The sequence below is a fragment of the Lepisma saccharinum genome, chromosome 13 (genome assembly GCF_977018435.1).
Source record: "Lepisma saccharinum chromosome 13, izLepSacc3.1, whole genome shotgun sequence".
Taxonomy (NCBI): domain Eukaryota; kingdom Metazoa; phylum Arthropoda; class Insecta; order Zygentoma; family Lepismatidae; genus Lepisma; species Lepisma saccharinum.
Genome location: NC_139241.1, coordinates 49,532,491 through 49,552,954, shown reverse-complemented (window position 1 = coordinate 49,552,954; position 20,464 = coordinate 49,532,491). Strand labels below are relative to the sequence as shown.

Sequence of the window (20,464 nt, the reverse complement as noted above, 5' to 3'; positions counted from 1 at the left end):
ATGATTAGATAGGAACACCAATATGATATACAATATGTTTTAATAAACGTGGCATATTTGTTTCCTGCCAGAAATATTACAGGGTTGCTACGCGTCTGGAAAATGCATCAGAAAATTTTGCAGATCGTCTGGAATTTACATGCATTTTGGAATCTGCAAGAGAAAAAGTTGCAAAATGAACAAACAATTTTCTTCCACTTCTGGATTCGGTTTTTGTGATTCCACTTCCAGAAAAGACTCAGTTTAGAAACTTGTTTCTTTCGTTCTTATGATTCTCAATATTGTGCAAAATTATGGTTCCTTCGAATTTCTGTAATAAATTTTCACTTTTATAATACTAGATATTAGAAAGAATATCAAAGTAAAATTTGCAGTCCAGATATCTGATTGATAATTAAAGTACAGGGTGGGCGAAAAGTCCCTTTACATGTTAATAACATAGTACAGTTAGACATGTAGATAAACATCGTTATGAATACAAAACAGTATATTTTTTAAATTTCAACATTTATTTTGAATAAACAATGTCTGGTTAACATTAACATGTATTGTGAATAACATAGTAACATTGTTACAAAGGTTCAAGGTTCATTGATCAACATCAGTGTCCACTCCTCCATGTTCGATGCAAACGTTGATGCGGTGCCATGTTCTTGTGTGAATCAACTGCAGCATATCAGGGGTGATCCTTTCAAATGCATGCAAACTCAGTCTTTCAGTTGATCGTCGTTTACGATCGTCTTCTTTTATTATGCCCCATAGTGCATTGTCCAGTGTGGTGAGGTCTGGGCTTTGTAGAGGCCATGGCAACGGTGCTGGAAGGTCTCGTGATCCACGTCCAATCCAGCGGTTTAGAAACAGTTCATTTAGCCTTTTGCCGTTAATTCTGGAAGCAGATGGTCTGCCGTCATCCCTGCCCAAATCATAACATGCAGCAGATTGCAGTCGATTTGCTCATAAAAGTGTGGATTGTCTTTTGCCCAAACAAAGACATTACGATTTCGTGAGCTACTATATATCGCACACTCGTCAGAGAACATAACGTTTTTTTGATCATTTGCATGCGGGGAGTGTGCAAGTAGCATTTCACATGCATGCACACGTTGCTCCATGCACACGTTGCTCCAAGTCACGATCACTCAACTCATTCACTGAGGATGGCCAAAAACATGAAACGTTCAAGTCTTTCCGCATGTGGTCTCGCATAGTCGATCGCGAGATGCCTAATTCTGCAGACCGCTTACGGGTTGACTTTATCGGCTATCGTTCAATTGATTCCACCACAGTGCACAAGTTTCGGTGCGAGTCGTAGGCCTTCCGCTATGTGGCGCATGGAGAGCACTTCCCGTCGCAAAGGTTTTTTTTTTCTCCCATGCGTATAACGTTGGTCGTGATGGCGGCAGTTTTCCAAAACCGCACAGCGAAGTCCCTTAAAATGTCTGTCATTATCTTCTTTTGCGTTCTGACGTTCGTGAACCCACACAGAAGCCACCAAACGCTCTTCAACAGTGAAAGCACTTGTATCCGCCATGGTTTAACTCTCTCGACTGAATGCAGTGGACCACGTTCTTCTGCCACGTCCTTCCCACACTAACCGAAGTGAACGTGACATGCGCAGAACTCAGCTTATGGCGGGAAATTCTTATCTCAACAATCTGTAACAGAACAACAATAATGTTAATAATATATAATAATAAAGAGTCAATCTGTTCAACAATAGAAAAAAAATATACTGTTTTTGTATTGTCTTTGTATTCATAACAATGTTTATCTACATGTCTAACTGTAGTATGCTATTAACATGTAAAGGGACTTTTCGCCCACCCTGTACATTGACAATATGATCATAATTATCGGAAAGGTTGCTAAAGATGAGGTGATTTATTGTCTATTAATTTATAGATCTAAGTCTTGTTGGCATTTCCTGTAGAATTCCTATATGCAACAAAAAATTCTCCAGATGCTGTGTATTTATAAATGTAAGCAAAAAAAGTAGCATTTTCTATGACACTATAAATTCGCCAGAAAATGAAAAATTGTGTATGGTTTATGATTTATTTTTTGGCCTAAAGGCTAGATGTACGTGATTGTAGCACCCAATACACTTTATGCCGATTGTAATTTTACATCTTACTCTTTGAATTTTCACATGTTAGTGTGTGTGTGTAGAATGAAATTTACTAAATGAAAGTTCTGAAAGTGAATATTCATAATAATTATCGAATTATATTTTTAATTGAAAAACAAGGTTCAGAAACAAAATTCATGCTGATAAACATGTCTGGAAAAAAATCATTTTTGGACTGGAAAACCTGAAAATGACAGAGAATTTCATAATCAGTAAATCGTAGCAACCCTTACAAGTCAGTGTTGGCAACACTTATTGACTGTCATTTGTTCAAGGCTGGGCTGGACCTTTAGCCAATACCAGGAAAGCTTTTTTTGAACTTTCCTCTCTTTTTGAAAAATCACTGTAGTATTGCAAAATCTTAAAAAAATTACATCTGCTTAGAATTCCTTCCATAATATCCATGCAAATTTTTGTGTAGTTTGCTTTCTCCATTGTCTTGATGATGGCTATTTCTACTCCGACTCGACTCTCACAACTGGTGGTGAAACTTCTCTGTCGTTGACAAGTACCATAGTCGTCTGCTGTAGAGGCTGAAACAAGTAAATATCGCATTGCGCAGGAAGCGTGTATAAACTCTTTTGTGAATGTTCCTTCATCGATTTAACCCTTAGAGGACCACTTGTCACCTATAGGTGACAAGATGCTTTTGCATGTAGTATCTGACTTTTGGACACCCTGTGACTCTGATTATGTTTGGATATACATGTTTTGATTTCTGCATGGGTCTAAAGGTATGTGATGAACAATGAGCAAGGTTTAATATAATTTTGGTTATATGGGGGAATGGGGTCAGCCCCCGAATATAACGTTCTTGTTTTTATGTTGTTGTTTTTTTCACTATTTTCTAATTTCTGGAGTATGGATAGGCTCTTCTAGCAAGGAAATGAACCGACGAAAATCTTTTTTTGGCTTTCCTTTTCACATGTCAGTGGTAATGAACTGTCATCCAAGTCGCACGTGGGGTTGGGGGTTCAAGGTGGCTGAGAGGAGTCACGTTGCAGGCACAAAATATTTTGCAATACCTTTGTTCATTCCCAAGCAAGACTCTCATTTTGTCGAATGAGTGTTTTCGTCTCCCCTCAGCCAATCTATGCTCTTTTTGGCTTCAGCTATATCTTTGTCCAGGCCAGGGGGAAGAGTGGTGGCTGTTTTTCAGGAAGGCGTTTGGAAGGGCGAATTCAATGTTACAGCTGCGTTTATAGGTTGTCGGTCCTGTGTGCTTTACCGTGAACTGTTTCATGTAATTGTGAGTGATTTTGATCAGTGGCAGACTGCGCTATTGGGTACTTGTTTTATACAGATCAGTGGCGGACTGTGTGTGTAGTCTTGCTTTGGCAGTCTAAAGATCAGTGTTTCAATCTTCCATTTCTTTCCCCTCCCCTCCTTCTAACCGATAACGGAAAATTCTGTTTTTATGCCATAGGCTTATAGCTCCATGTGTACTGAACAAAACGATCTATAACTTGTAACTCCAGTGTTCTTAGTTCCTGAGCTAAAAAGAAAAATAATGTTTGTGTGCCGAATTTTAATTCCTGCTGGAAAAAACTGGTGCTTCACATTGGAAAATATTTTTTTTCTTGGAAACTATCTTGAATATTTGAGTGATTTTTTGTACGATAATGCCAAACATATCAGGCAATGTGCAGGTACAATTTTACACATTTACGTCGTGGCGCTGCCGAATGGGGGGGGGGGGGGGCTCATGATTTTCAAATTTGGTAAAAAAAATCATTTTCTTCTTCTTCTTCTAACCGATAATGGAAAATTCTGTTTTTTATGCCATATTCTTATAGTCCAATGTTTACTGAACAAAACAAGTTATAATTTGTAACACTAGCGTTCTTAGTTCCAGAGGTATAAAAATTTACGTAAAAGCATGCGGAAATTTAAAATTCCCGCTGAAAACGCCTCGATCCTTAAGGCATTTACCGGCAAAACACGCTCGGTCGTCCAAGGGTTAATCTAATCATCATTCATTCTATTCGTCACGATTAATCTATGGACTATTCAAAAGCCTAGCACGACCTTGCTGTTTTCTAAGGGTGCAAATATGACACTGTCTTATTTGATTTTGCTTTATAGGAATGCAAAGAAGGCAATGAAACACATGATGTTTACAGGAATTAATTTTGCATTTCAAAAATCTGCTTGTGTACTAATGTTAAATCTATTGAGAACCTATGTTCTTCTTAAGGGTTCGCATAACCACTTTTTGTATATGCAAATGTACAAGAAAACAGTTATTTTTAGTTTTTCATTTTATCTGCGACGTTTTCCAGAACTTTCTAAGCTTACACCAAGATATAAGACAAAAGAAACATTAAAAAAACAACTCAAAATAACTGTTTTCTTGTACACTTGTATCTCTTGAGAATATATATGTATATACATATGATATGCAATAGAAATGTAGGAAACTTATTTTTGTCATGCTGAAAATAACATCACATTTATGTCGAATAATCTTATGTATCGGCATCGGTAAATTTTCAGCTTCGTCACATCCCTAATCCCTATCTTACTGAAACACCCTGTTTTTGTCAATTGATATAAAGTTTTCAAGGGTCTCCAAATCCATTTTAAAATTTTGACTTTACTATTTCAACCCTATTCAAAAGAAACCAACACCATATTAAATCAGGAGTCATATTGGGCTGAGTTCATACCACTTTGACTCGACCTCTTACTGATTCCAATGCAGTTTAAACTAGTCTAGAATATTTATAAATACAAAATATAGTTTTTAATTGGAGCTATTCAATATCAATCTACCAAATTTTTAATTTAAAAAATTCACATCAAGTAATTATTGAATCACAATATCAATTTCTGCCGATGGTGCTGTTTCTGAAACAATAAGAATTATGCATTTTGGATAATTTACAGGATATTCGGATACCACAAAAGTGTCAGATGGCATGGTTTAGTGAACACCAGGAGAATCGTAGACTTTGGAAATGTATCAGCCTGTACCAGTAATTAAATTTGGACTGATTATTTCTGATACCTAGGGGCATGCATATTTCGTTTTTGACGAAAAAACAAAATTTGAAAAAACACATTGTAGTGTTAATTTTTCATGTTTTTGAAAGGTGTGAGATGCATTTTGTGACCATGTTTTGTCACGAAATAATGCGAAATGAACTGCAAAAAGCGAAATTAACTCTTAAACACGAAATTTAGGGTTTATTCACCGACGCGACACCTTCTGAGGTCTGAATTATCCTGAGAGTTATGCAATTCCCGGAAAATTGATTAATTCTGCTGTTAATATTGGAGAAGCAAAAATGGACTCCTTTACACAGAAATAAACTTAATACTCTGATAACTACATAAATGTGCTATTAGAGGTGAAATGTTAATTCTGTGGAATAAGTGTAGTTTTTAAATCAAATTTAGGATTAATTTCACAATTTTAAAACCAAAATGTCTTTTTATATACCACTTTTCATCCAATTTTTCACCGCTATAACACTGATATTTTATTTTATTTACCGCTTTTGAACCCGAAATTGACTCAGTTTTTGTACCGAAATTTTGCTTTTTTATTTACCAAAAATATGTGCCTCTACTGATACCAGAATCTCATTTACTCCACCCTTCCCCCTTTTTGTTAGGAGTTTGAGGTTAGCTTCATGGCAATATCCAGTATGTTCAAATGGTTTTTATTTTTTTTATTTTTCAGGCCCTGAAAAGTTGCTTCTAGTGGTTCAGAGAACTGATATAAGGAAGATCTCTCTTGACTCACCTGATTACACAGATTTTGTAATCCCTGTTTCAATAAAACATGCAATCGCCATAGACTATGACCCAGTAGAAGGCAGAATGTATTGGACAGATGATGAGGTAGGTTGTACATGATTAATTGTATGTGTAATTCAAGGTTTTCTTGTAATCCTTCAAATACAGGTTTTCCTTAGCAAATACGTATGCTTTCTTTGAGAATGGGACAATCAAAGAAGGTTACATCATTGGATTCAAAAGTACTGGTCATGTGGACAATGGATGTACAGTAAAACTTCTCAATAATGGACAGGCCTGGGCAAAAAATAAATGTCCGTTATTAGGAAGTGTCTGCTATTCAGAAAAAAAGTGTAGGATGTTACACAATAGGATAAGCATATTACAGTACATACTTTATGAACATGTTTTCTTTCCCTCTACATTCAAGGAACAAAATACTGTACTACATGCAGTGAATTTAAATTTACTAAAGTATCCCTACATACATTACAAATTTCAAAATAAAAAATTCAGTACACGTAGTGTAATCCTTTGTTAAATTACTGCATTCAAAATGCTGTTCCATTTTCAATAGGCTCTTATTATTTCTGGCCAGACACAGATTGTCCAAAATAATCATCTATATTTTTCTGAATCTTAAAGTTCTTTACAATTGTCTTTTCAATATGTGTTTCAAGTTCAGATGCTAAACTGAGTCCCTCTTCATTTCTTTTTCTTTTAAAGTCAATTGTTTGCGATTCTGCGATATCGTAGCAGAAGTGACACACACTTCTCAAGATAACCACAAAGAGTACTGTCTACTGTCTGCACTTTTAAAAAGAAATATGTTTGGTGTAACATGAAACAATGTGCGCTAGTTCGAAATACTGCCCATTGTTGTGTCAAATTCCAGGAATTGCGACAGTTTCTTTCAAACTGTCCGTTAAGAAGTTTTATTTGCTTTGGTAAAAAAAAAAAAAAGGGTAAAGTGCTCCCCTGTGCTTAGCACCATGCCATGAAGACGTGTGGAGTAACGCCCCACACTTTCTTGATCCAGTCGTGACTGGGGGTGATGTGATCAGCATCATGCCCCTGACTGCCTTTACCCCCCAGGGTTTCCCCCAGGTACCCAATGTTATTCGACGCTGGGTGGGTGCCGGGGCCGCTTCCAACGTAGTTTTCAGTGTCCGCATCCGTTATTGAGAAGTAGTTTGCCATTAAACCCCATGTATTTTTGCCGGGGAATTTAAAAATATCCGTAATTTAGAGGTGTCCGTTAGGAGAAGTTTTACTGTACTGGTCGTATTTCCAGCTGGCAGCTGGGAAAAGGCAAATCAGCGATCAGGCATTTTTAAGTCGCAAGGCACCAAACACAGTTAGTGGGATGAAACAAATGAGTGTCGGATATACCACTTGTTTGCCAAATTTACTGTAAAGCGAGAGAGTTCTAAGACAACAATATCGTCAGCACCAGAAATCAACGGAGGTGAATGGAACAACTAACCCATGGTCCGGCACAATGATGTTTCCGGAATGACCACTCACATGTCAGTATGCAACTGGCGAAAACAGAAGTACGCTTGGCAATATTGGTATGATGTTACACCTACAGCTTTTACTTCCCAACTGAACCCATTGCCGAAGGTGATTGGGGGAACAGGAAGAGCCAGAAATAGCATGATGGTCATCTGCTGACCAGTATAGTAGGCAGTAAGGATAGATTAGTAGCAAATTTTTAACAACATGAATGTCAGTACTTCATGTGTGCACTATTAACAATTTTTTCCTGGTCAAATATTCCAGGAATATGTGAATGTAAAGATGAACTCCTGTGGGTTCAGTTACATTACCTAATTACGTAAAATTTACCATCATCATAAAATTTATAATTTATAATCATGATAAACACTTGATTTTACTTGATATTCACGAACTAGGGAGTTTTCACTAATAATCTGTCAATGAAACAATCTTGACAAACGCAAAATGGGATCTAAATGTGAAATATGAACACAATCTCAAATTATTGTAGTTATTACTGCAAACATTTAATGTTATTGCAAATTTTATATGATGACTTTTTCTTCAGTGATTATGTTGTTGGAATTGCCATATCCATTGGGATTCCAAAATTCACAAGGACCCTTCTGCGGTGGAAACCATAGTGTCTAGACAATAGTGAAATGGTAGAACATATGTTTATACGTATGTGACATTAAAAAGACTTCTTACATCACGTGCCGGCAACATTCTTGTTAAAAAGCTCGCAAAACACACAAACAGAATGATAAAGGTTTGTCCAAACTTTCGACTCCATCTCCGAGTCATCGTCAGGAGAGGTCAAAAGACTGCGAAGAAGACCTCATTGAGGTTGCGATGATACTACTTTCTGTGTCTGCCGGAAGATGTTGTTTCTGTCTTGAAGTGTTGGTAAGTTCCTGCTTCTCAAACTGAAAAACCCATCGTCAGCCATCAATTTTAACAATCAGGAACTTACCAATTTGTTTTTGTAGCGTAAGTAACTTGGTTTTGATAATAATATTTCATGTTTATTGCAGGCTAAGGTGATCCGTAGAGCATACTTGAATGGCACTGGCCAGGAGAATTTGATTACGACAGAAGTTGATCATCCAGATGGAGTGGCAATTGATTGGGTAGCTCGCAATTTTTACTGGACTGACACAGGAACAGACAGAATTGAAGTAGCCCGTTTGAATGGCACTTTCAGAAAGGTTAGTTAATGCATTGGACATCAGTTACACTTATTTTTTTCAGAAGATGTTTTGTTTTCAAACGTATTACTCTTATATTCATCTTGGATTTTAAGAAAAATAGTACATATAATGTACTGTGGAAGTAGTAACTGTGTTGTGATCATGGTGGTTTGATTAAATCAGATTGATTTTTTTTTTTTTTTTGTCACTGATTTAAATCATTTTAAAGAAATAATCACATAAGAAGTTTGTAGGTATCAAAATCACTTTTGGTGAAAGTACATTAATCTCGTAATCATTTAACGGTGTTTATTAGGCTCTAAGAAAGGAAAAGAAATGAAACAAAATATATGCATTGATGGGGTGAAGCTCATACAAAAAGAAATGTAATATTTATACTGTAAACACACTTATATTTCTCTTGATTTAAAATTCAATAATTTTTGTAGGCAAAAGTAGCAAACATTTTGTGTAGAATGATATGCAAAACTCTAATCATGTTAAACAGTAAATAGCGTCATTATCATTAAACTGTAAATAAACATGGCAGCTGAAATTTTGCAAACTATCATTACAAAAATTGCCAAACTTCAGCTACAAAGACTATAAAAAATATTTTAAGTAACAATTATGTAGTACATCCAGAATGTTTTATTTTCACTGGAAGTAAAGTTACTTAAGTTATCGTTTCATAACACACAGAACAAGCATTTCCATAGAAGGTTCATATGTACAGTATCATAAAACATTAAAATACTGACCAAGGCAAACTTTTATAGTATAAAAATATAGATAAAACCGTAACATTTCCACCCTCTAACAGGGTCTCCTTCAGACGAAACTTCACAAAAAATTAATGAAAGTTACTAAACATCATCTTATATATACACTCCCAGACAGGGTCCATACACAAAACAACATGGAGGCACCAGTCCTTATCTTAGAACATTTCCTGTCAGGAATTCCTGAGTGTGGAATCTCCTGACAGGTAATTGACACTAACTGACAGGTACCTGGTAAAAGTCTGGCCTTATCAATACCTCCACTAATGGACCTAGACAGATTTCTTATCTCCTGGACTCCTTCCTTCCTCTTTTCTTTCTTCGTTTTTCTTCCTTCTTCTTTCCTCCTTCCTTTCTCTCATCTTTCAACTCTTTCTAGCATTCCTTTAATCAATCTATTCAAATATTTTACAGAACCATTTACCAGTAAAAGCCTTTGTATAAAAATACATATATGTATACGTATGATGCCAAAAACCTTACAAGCAATTTTAACAGTGTTTTTGAAAAAAAAAAAAAAAAGAAAATGATTCTTTAAATATCATTATTTTTATCCACCCTGATGACATCTATGGAGACTGCAAGCAAAGCAAGTACTGTCAGAAACATGTTTATATTGACTTGTTACAATTGTATACAGCACACCATGTTCAATGGTCACTGGACCTGTTTGGGAGCACACAGTGGAGAGTCATATGATTGTGACAGGTACTCCGTCTCACTTGTATTAAAACTGCTTCTAGTAAAGGCATGGACACTGACTTTTGGCAACGTCAAACCATCTCCCACTAAGTTTCTCTGCCTGCACGGCCATTTGCTTTTGTATGTAGTGACATTCATAGTTACAACACAGAAGAATATTTATCATTGCAAAACAAGGATTTATGTGTGCAGTGTGTTTATGTGTAACATGCACTTTTTACAAAATTTTATCCCCAAATAAACTTGGTGCATCTTATACAGGGAATAATTCCATCAACTGCATGATACCACATGCAAATGCATGTTTGCTACCATTTTTCACTTTCTGTTGGAGCATTTTGTATCACCTAGAAAAGTGGTGGAGTTGTGATATGACATCAAATTATTTCTTGATAAGGGCTAACTGTGAAGCTCTAAGCCTATATTAAATGGTTTAATTCAAGCAAAATAGGTTAAAATTAGAGTTGAGCTGATACTGGTTTAACTGTATCAGAAATTATCTTTTGGAATTCATACATCAATATTGGCTTATGTTTTTATGGAGTTTGAGTATTTCACAGAATCTGCAAAAATACTGCCCGGCACCTTTGTGGATTCAAATTATCACGGAGATTATTTCAAATTTGAAGGTTTGATATATTTTGCATGGGGATTGTGTATAGAATGGATTTTGTGATTCAATTCTCATGTAATTCTTTAATATTGAAAGTAAAGCTATGGTAAATTGATGCATATAATTCAAGTAGAATACCTCTATCGGTATCGGCAGATAGGATAATATTGGTATCGGAAAGTATTGGGTTTCATCACCAATACCAACACCCTCATAGAATTTGATGCCAAGCATTGGCAAGTGTACATACTACATCCAACTGTCTCGTTGTTGTAATATTATTATTTGCTATTTCATTTCAGATCTTGATAAGTGATGGCCTTGATGAGCCTCGTGCAATAGCTGTAGCTCCTGAAGACGGATGGATGTTCTGGACCGACTGGAGCCCAGCGAAGCCAAAGATCGAACGGGCAGCATTGGATGGTTCAGAAAGGGTGGCCATCATTAACACATCGGTGGGATGGCCTAATGGAATAGCTCTGGATTTGGAACAGAAGAAAATTTATTGGTGTGATGCAAGGCATGACAAAATAGAGGTATATATCTTCAACTTCACAGGCTCATTCTTTTAGTGTGTGCGTATCTAGGTGGGACAGATTAAACTGTATTATATCAGAATTGGCAAATTAGGCATTTCCAATATATCTATAAACATAATTTAGTGCCAAATTCAGCAATTTTGTTATTATTTTTATGAATATATTTCTGAAGTAAACCTTTAATATATATGCATTTTTCCCTCAAAGATTGCAATCAGTTAGCAACATACATTAATTATAAAGGTGAATAGAAAATATTAGGAATGGGACCGATTAATCGGTACTCTTATCGGTATCAGCCAACATAGGCATATCGGTTTATCGGCAAAATTACCTATTATTTTACCGATCCTATATATCTATAAATATCTTATAATTTAGTGCAAAATTCAGCCATTTTGTTATAATTTTTATGAATAATCTTCATGCCATACTTTCTAAAAAAGTAAATGTCTAAATATGCAATTTCTTTTGCATTGCAGTCACCTTGAAACACATTTATTAAGGAGGTCAATGATCCATTCAGTTTCTTCATACACCATTTGGAATTTTATATGTAGAATATTGGTACATTTGATATTACGATATCTACCAAAATTTCATATCGGCCCATCCCTATCAGAAAGGAAAGTTAGGAAGGTGACAGCAGTGGATATTCATTGCCTATTTTTCTACACATGAACTATTCCTGTTCCTGCATTTGTTTCACCATGACAAGCTTAAAGGTGCCTTCATGTACGTCATCTTCTGGCTATACCACCATTGGCGCATTGCACATTTCACTTCAGCATCACAGGGAAAGTGTTGGCCCTGCAAGAACATCTTTGTGGAAATACTTGGAGTAAAGTCAGGGCTATAAAGAGTGTACATGAGAACCTTCCATCCATACTTGGCAATTTGCTCACACACTGCACCAGACATATGTGGACGAGCATTATCATGGTGCAGTTTGAAAACTACAGGATTTGCTTCAGGCTGTTTGTCATGAAATGCACGACATAGCTTTTCCAGTGTTGACAGATAACCCTGTAAGGAAAGAATTCAATCAGTAGTAGACCCTGCATTTCCCATAACACAATCACAAAGACCTTCTTGTCAGACTGGTTAACCACAACTTCTTTGGACATGGGGCTAAAGGATGTTTCCAGACCATACAGGTTTTTTCTGGTGTGAGATGGTGGATCCACAATTCATTGTGGGCCACTGATTTGGAGAAACCTGTTCTCTTAAGTATCACACTGCCATATATGGTCATCATTCTCATGCCTTTCTAATTCTCACACATTTGCTTGGGAACCAATTGGACACTTATCTTGCAATACTGCAATTTCTTGCAGACATTATTGCAAGCAGTTCTGTAGGATTCATTCACAAGGACAGCTAAAGTATGTAGATAGATATGCTGGTGGTTCTGAATTGCCTTGTCAATTTACGCTATCCTATAATCATTAGGCACACTCACCTGGTGCATTTGATGGTTTATAATTTCATTCTTTAAAAGTGCCACTGGCTTTATTATTCCTAAGTCAGTACTAATTATTACAATTTCAGTAATTTGCTGTATTTTTAAGATGTAGAACTTAAATATCAGGGTCATTCGGAAAGTCCTACCGGTTTCATTTTAGGGAGAAAAAAGTTGTGCGGAGATTTTTATTTATTTTGCTGGCCTGTGCGTGTTATAGAAGAAATTTGGTCATTTTTTCACATAAGACACTGCTACGATTCAGGCATTTATCATACTGTACAACTAGGTTTTGCAGGGTGTACCATGTGGAAGAGAAGTCGACATTTGGGTACCTTAAAAAGAGGACACCTCTGTGTGACAAGCAGATGGTGTACCAACTGGACCACTGCTTCTGTAAGCTTTGCTGAGCACCAATTAATCTGATGCAATCCTACCTTAAAGTAAACAACATTAGAGTTTGATGATTTTATGTAATGATGCCCCTTTTCCTCTTCCAGGTTGCAAACATGAATGGAAGTGGTAGGAGAGAAATTATCAGCGAAAACTTGCCACACATTTTTGGATTCAGTCTGCTTGGCGATTACCTCTACTGGACAGATTGGCAGCGGCGAAGTGTAGAGAGGGTGAACAAGGAAACCGGAAAGGACCGTGAAGTGCTTACAGACCAGCTTTCAAATCTCATGGGCCTGAAAGCCGTTAATGTGTCTGATATACGTGGAACCAATCCTTGTGTGCACGATAATGGTGGCTGCAGCCATTTGTGCTTGAAGAGGCCTGGTGACTATGTCTGTGCATGCCAGATGGGTAAGTTTTGATGTGTTAACTGTCTCTTTAATAGAGCTGAACTAATATCATTTCAAACTGATACCCGTACCGATACTCTTATCGATTCCCACCGATAAAACTTCAAAATTCTCAGAGGGTGGGAATTTTTCGTGAATTATTGGCTCCGGTAATTATGCTTGAATTCTGCATAAATTTTTTCCTTACCTAGGTAGACATGAAAAATTGCAATTTTTATTAAACCAAATTCATTGAGTTTATATATATTTAATAAATGCCCTGGGGCAATGTTTTTACAGTTTAGCTTGTATTTTTATAGACAAAGGAAAAGAAAGCTGCGTGGAAAATACAAATGAATTCTCTCAATCTGTTTACTAGTGTCCTTTGCAGAACAATCTGTCTGACAGACGAAAGGTTATTGCAAGATTATATATTTTCAAGTTGATTAGGTAAATTTGGGTTTGAAATTCTTACACAATTAATATTTTTTCATAGATTAGTATATTCCATAACATTTGTGATTTGTGTTTGTAGATAAGTTTTGAGTCTGAGTATGTGAAATAGCAAATGTACCTTAAATTAAATATTTCAATTATACAGAGTGTTCCGTTCAAATCTCCCTAATTTAAATTAATTACTGTGAACGAAGTACGATGAATTGTGAAATGACTGCAACACCAAATGAAAGGCCAGATCTTCAAGTTTTGTTTACATGACTTGAAGTTGTCCGTTTGGTCACTACGCAGCGCCACGGTCGCATAAATAGAAATGGCAACTGTTGAACAACGTGCGCAGGCAGTGGTGTGGTGCGCTCGAATTTCTTCCACCTTTTCCTCCGACACACGACGGCGAGCTCCACCAGATTGTTTTAGCACACTGCCGGTTGTTAGAAACTTACTAAACCGCAGCCCAATTGATTTAGCATCAGGTGCAACTCCTCCGTACACTCGTCTGAAATTTCGTTGCGTTGCAATCACGGATTTTGTCTCAGCATACCACACCACTGCCTGCGCGCGTTGTTCAACAGTCGCCATTTCTATTTATGCGACCGTGGCGCTGCGTAGTGAGCGAACGGACAACTTCACGTCATGAAAACAAAACTTGAAGATCTGGCCTTTCATTTGGTGTTGCAGTTATTTCACAATTCATCGTACTTCGTTCACAGTAATTATTTGAAATTAGGGAGATTTGAACGGAACACCCGGTATATATATATACACACACACACACCCACACCCATACTCCCTCCAGGTGCACACGGCCACTGGCAAATTTACCCTCCATCCCAAAGGGACTTGCCATGCCTCAAACCTTATCTACATCCTCACCTGCAACATCTGTGGTGATTTTTACCTGGGGGAAACATCAACGGCCCTCAACCTCCGCATCAATAACCACCGCTCCTCCACCCACAACCTGAACTTCACTGTCGCCGTCCACACCAACCACCACAACATCAGTTTCAACGACTGCTTCCGGGTAGCGATCACCATCTCCTACCCCAACCAGCCAACACCTCTGTTCGCACAAGATGGGAGAGGGCCTGTATATCGGCCATGAGTGCAACCACTCCACCTGGCCTGAACAAGGCCACCCAGTAATGCCCATCCCTCCCAAGCCATCCCATCCCTCCCTCCCTTCCTCCCAACTCATCCTACACACTCACAGTTTACGACGAGCCTGGTGACGAAACAGTGTTTTTTTTCGTTCTACGCACCACTTCTTCTTCGATGGGGACCTGGCAACTCTGCAGGGCCCCAACTTTCGGTTCAGTCTCTTTCTCCTCACACCAATGGTGCTACGAAGTTAGCGAAAATTTTGAATTTTTCTACTGTCCGGTGAGGGTTTCCTTTTACCTTCTTTGATTTTTACTTAGCCCTTTTGGCCATCCTTGCTTTTATATATATATATATATATATATATATATATATATATATATATATATATATATATATATATATATATATATATATATATATATATATATATATACATACACCATTTAATTGAATTGAATTAGAATTTTTGGATACATTGGAATCACACAGACCCTTTATATTGTTAATATATTTGTGTATGTATGTTTGTGGGTGGTAAGAGGCGGTAATGCAAAAGGTTGAAATGAAGAAAACATGTGCTTGTACTCTTGAATTTTTGGAAAGTTTTCCTCGAAAACTGGGAATTACGAGGTGTGGCAATTAAATAACGAGACTGGTGTCATAACTGTGATGTATTGCAAGAAAGTTACAATTGACTGGTATCCCCTTCAATATACTCCCCTCCCCTATCAAAACACCGCTGGATACGTGTCTTCCATTGTTCAAAGCAATGCTGTAGGTCATCAGATGTCACACTGTTCAACAACTCTGCCGTTTTTCGTTTCACCTCTTCCACGGAGTAAAAATGTGTTCCCTTCAATGCACTTTTCACTTTTGGGAAGAGATAAAAGTCACAGGGTGCCAGGTCTGGGGAATACGGAGGATGGTCGAGCACAGGAATGCGCTTGGCGGCTAAAAACTGCTTCACAGAAAGGGCATTATGGGCAGGCGCATTGTACTGGAGGAGGATCCATGCATCGTTCTTCCACAAATCCGGTCTCTTCTTCCTTATTCTTTCCCTCAGTTTGCTTAGGACTTCTTTGTAGTAGGTCTGATTCACCGTTTGACCCTGAGGCACCCATTCAGTCATGATGATACCCCTGATATCGAAAAAAAACTATGAGCATTGCCTTCAGTTTCGACTTGCTCATTCGTGCTTTTTTCATTCTTGGCGATGTGGGAGTCTTCCAGTGCATGGATTGACGCTTGGTCTCGGGATCATATTGGGAAATCCATGTTTCATCACATGTGATGATGACAAGTGTTAGCAATTCTGGGTCTGCTTTGAGTCGTTTCATGATGTCACAGCAAATTGTCTTTCGATTGTCTTTTTGGTCCTGAGAGAGGTTTTTCGGAACAATTTTTGCACACACTTTTGTCATGTTTAAATTCTCATGCAAAATTTGTCTTACTGTCTCTTTGTTAATGTTCATCATGTCTGCGAGCATCCGAATGCTGGGACGTCTGTCTTTCCGCACAAGTTCATGAATTTGTTGAACATTGTCGTCCTTTCTTGAACTCACAGGGCAGCCGGGACGTTCATCATCTTCAACCTCCTCCCAACCTTCTGAAAATCGTTTGTGCCATTCGAACGCTCGCGCACGTGACGTAGCATTATCACCATACACCTCTTTTAACATTGCACAACATTCCGTTGGTGTTTTTTTAATTTCACCAGAAATTTGATGTTAATGCGCTGCTCAACTTTATTGTCCACCATGATTCCGGCACTACTACAGAACACTGTCCTCTTCAAGCAAGCCTGCAAAGAAAATAAAAGCTTTCAGAATCATGAAACAAACAGTGGGTGCGCATGAAGGTTCAATATCAACAACACATCAATAGCTACCTGCCCCCACTATCCTACGCGAAAGGAGGTGCGCAGTCTCGTTATTTAATTGCCGCACCTCGTATACTTGAATTTTATCATGGTCCTAGAGTGGCCTCCCTGTAATAATTAAAAATTATTCAAAATGTTGATTTTTACGTAGTCCACTCCAATTATATGAACGATTTTTAAGAGTTTTGATTTAAAAATCCACAAGAATTACATCAAAGTATTAAAATACAGGTTTTGTAATAAAAAAATCCAGTTTTTCCACACAAAACTGGGACAAAATGAAAAGGAACTGAATTTTTCCGTAATATCATGATAATTACATTCTGTGAAATTGTCGTATGACATTTTTGCAGACCCTGTGAAGCACCAAAACACCGTAAAAATGTTAGCCAGTATCAGTAATTAAATTCCAACCGATACTTTCTGATATCGATACTACAGCCCTACTCGTCAGTCATTCCTTTCGTAATCCCGGCAATCTTCATGGTACAATGTTCATGTTTCAGTAAATGAAAGATGCAGTAGCAAATTACGATAATATAGTGAGAAGAAATGCTCACTTGTCAGCCAAACCTTGTTGGAGGGGGGGGGGGAGATGAAAGCTTGCTTTCCCACACTTTCTTGATCCGGTCGTGATTGGAGGTGATGTGATCAGCATCATGCCCCTGACTGCACCCCTGACCGCCTTTACCCCCCAGGGTTTCCCCCAGGTACCCATGTTATTCGATGCTGGGTGGGCACCTGGGCCGCTTCCAACATTAGAAAAGTTTCCGGATTTGAACCGGCTGGGGATCGAACTCGGGACCTTTAGCATGGTAGTCAGACGCATTACCGACTGAGCCACTGCGGCCACATACCATGTACTAATTTTCAACATAGTAGCCACCACTGTTCAGATACTTTTCGCAACAAGACATCATGTTTTGTATTCCCGTATCATAGAATGATGCTGTCTGTAATGATAACCAAATTGTAACAGCATGTTGTTGTTGTTACAACTTGTTACACTGGTTTTATTGGGGAGGATGAGTTGGGTATAACATACATTTTTTTTTATATTTTTTGTTTGGGTTTTAAGTCCACTTTATGCACAGTAAGGCTAAACGGGACTGGACCTACAGTTTAAAGTGGAATCCAAACCAGTATGTGCCTCCACTGGGTGTCAAACCTGGACTCCTTGATTACAAGGTGACGACGTTACACGGGCAATCTTCCAATATTCATACATTCAAGCTGGCTCCTGTGGCAGAGTGGTTAGCACATCATTTGATGCTATGTTGGTTTTGTTCTGATGAGTCAGCGCTAGAGTTTTGCTTTTGATTGCCATTTCATCTACTTTCAGAGTAAGACTAGCCAGTCTGGCTTCCAAGCCAGTGTCCTGAACCTGGTTACTCTGAACCTGGTTACTCTGATTAGTTTTGGTCGATTTTAATTCTTCGACTTCTTTTTGCAAGGCGTTTACTCTTGCATCGATCTCTAGCGTAGGTCGAAGCTGTGCTGATTCAGCAGTACCCAGTTTCTGATTGTGTAATAAAATCTGCTGTTGCGAGAGTGTTGTTGCTCCGTTCAAAGGAATGAATAGACTTTCCTTTTGAACTTAGCATGCTAGCTCTTGGAATTTTCGCTTCCTCATCAAAAATTGTAGTTTTTCTAATGCCTTCAAATCCTTCAGCAACTCGTGCACTGACCCATAATGCTTATTATAAATTTCTCTCATATATTCAGCCTGTAGTCCCTGAATTTTTTACTTAATTTGTTGTTGTACCCCCATGTTAGGATCTGCCTCAAGAATTAACAATTGCTTATCCCTAACATAGTTTGAAACAGGCTCACTTTCCTTATGCCACAGACATCGAATTTGTTCCTCGATCTCAAGTTGATCCAAGAACCCAGTGAATTCTTTTTTATTTTAATTTTCAAGTTCTCATAAGAACTGTCTCGATTTTCTGGTACCCCTATCCAAGCTTCGTACCAACACAAAGCTGGACCTCCTAAAAGACCTGGCAAGATTTGCTGCTTTTTAGCATTGTCCCAGCCATTTAGGATGGCTACTTTCTACTTTGTCCAAAAATTTTCTAACATCTTCCCCTGTGATTCCTTGAAAGGGCATACCATCTAGCATCGTAGGGGGGACAAAATGTGAGTGAGCCATTGTTTCAATCTGTGTTGGGCCTGAATCACTAGAATTTTGAAATTGTTCCTCTAATTGTTTTTTTCTGATGCTGTTTCTCTAATTGCTGCTGACGGCATCTACTTAAAATTGGACCACACTTGAACTTGGGGGTTGAACTTGCACTGGGACTGGTAACATCAAGATTAACACTTACAGACCTTTGAGCTAGCTCTAATAATTGATCAAAAGTGTCGTAGAGTTCATCTGCGAGGTGAAAGCTCGACATCTATTTTGGCATAACAAGTAAAATTTCTTCCCACTGAAGTGAATATGAATACCGTGCTGAAAACCCTATGGATTCTCAAAATAATTACCTTAATGACATACTAATAAAAAAAAAGATAACTTAGCAAATGGGGGGGGGTTAGTGTTTGATGATTAATTAAAAAATAACTTAGCAAGGGGGGGAGGGGGTAGTGTTTGATGATTAATTCAAAAATGTTCATATATTGAAATAAGTGAAAATCCGCACCTCCACCACATTTCATACCCTTAGGTATGAGGGATCGAACCTGCCACTCCCAATTGATTTGTGGGTGATGATGTTTAATTCTCATGCATCCTCAGATGATGAGAGCACTTGCCATGAGGGCAAGTCTAATGCTAAGCTGCAAGAGGTAATCCTGAAATAAAGCACTAACTGAAATGGCAAATAGTCACTCTTTGGTTTTTAGAACTTTTGAACCTGAATCATGATGGTGAGGTTAGGATGAATACCTGTCTAGACTTAGAAGATTGAATTGTAAAATAATACTGACTTTCTCCAGATGTCTCCTAGCTGCTCAACCTAAGTCAGGCTGACCACTCTCCTTCCAAGACTCCCAAAAGTACTCTTGACTGTCTCAACTCAATTCCTAAAGTGTATCTGTACCAAGCCTGCCTTCCCCTCTAAACCTCTGCTAGTGGAGATTTCCCCCACGCCGATTCGTCAAATATTTCTTCCTATTCAGTAAGCAGATTGCTACCTGTTTACCTGTTTGCTTCTTGTTACTCCAGTGTTTCAGGAAGTCTGTACATACTTGACTCTGCATAAATAAAATACCTCAGAGGAGCAGACAGCTGGTGAAAACAATTGAATGACCCTCGGTCAGATTGAAGCTTCTAGAGAAAGTCTAATTAAAGTATAATTCTATAATTCGTTACGCCATCACTCATCCCCATCTTCGGAAATTAGCCAAAAGTGGCACAAAAATCAAAGTAAAATAAAGCAAATCAATCAATCATACATTAACATCAGCTCACCCCTACTTTCAACATTTTACCTTATTTCTACTCTTTACCGTTTGACTCCTGACAATGAAAAACCTGTAGGTGTGCATGTGTTATTGTGTGCTTTTGTTAAACCCCAGATGTCAATATCAAATGCTCCTGCGGCAGTGTTCATTGCTATAAAGCTAGGAA

The 20,464-nt window shown here is 37.9% G+C and overlaps 1 protein-coding gene across 1 annotated transcript in view; it reads left to right on the top strand.

Annotated features, from left to right (window-relative positions):
• The window catches only part of arr (low-density lipoprotein receptor-related protein 6), a 131,378-nt gene that overhangs the window by 69,714 nt on the left and 41,200 nt on the right, over nt 1-20,464 (top strand). The window contains exons 7-10 of the mRNA XM_083134147.1: nt 5,817-5,977; nt 8,413-8,586; nt 10,968-11,201; nt 13,167-13,473. Coding sequence (XP_082990273.1) covers nt 5,817-5,977; nt 8,413-8,586; nt 10,968-11,201; nt 13,167-13,473 — 876 coding nt within the window. The remainder of the gene's footprint in view (nt 1-5,816; nt 5,978-8,412; nt 8,587-10,967; nt 11,202-13,166; nt 13,474-20,464) is intronic.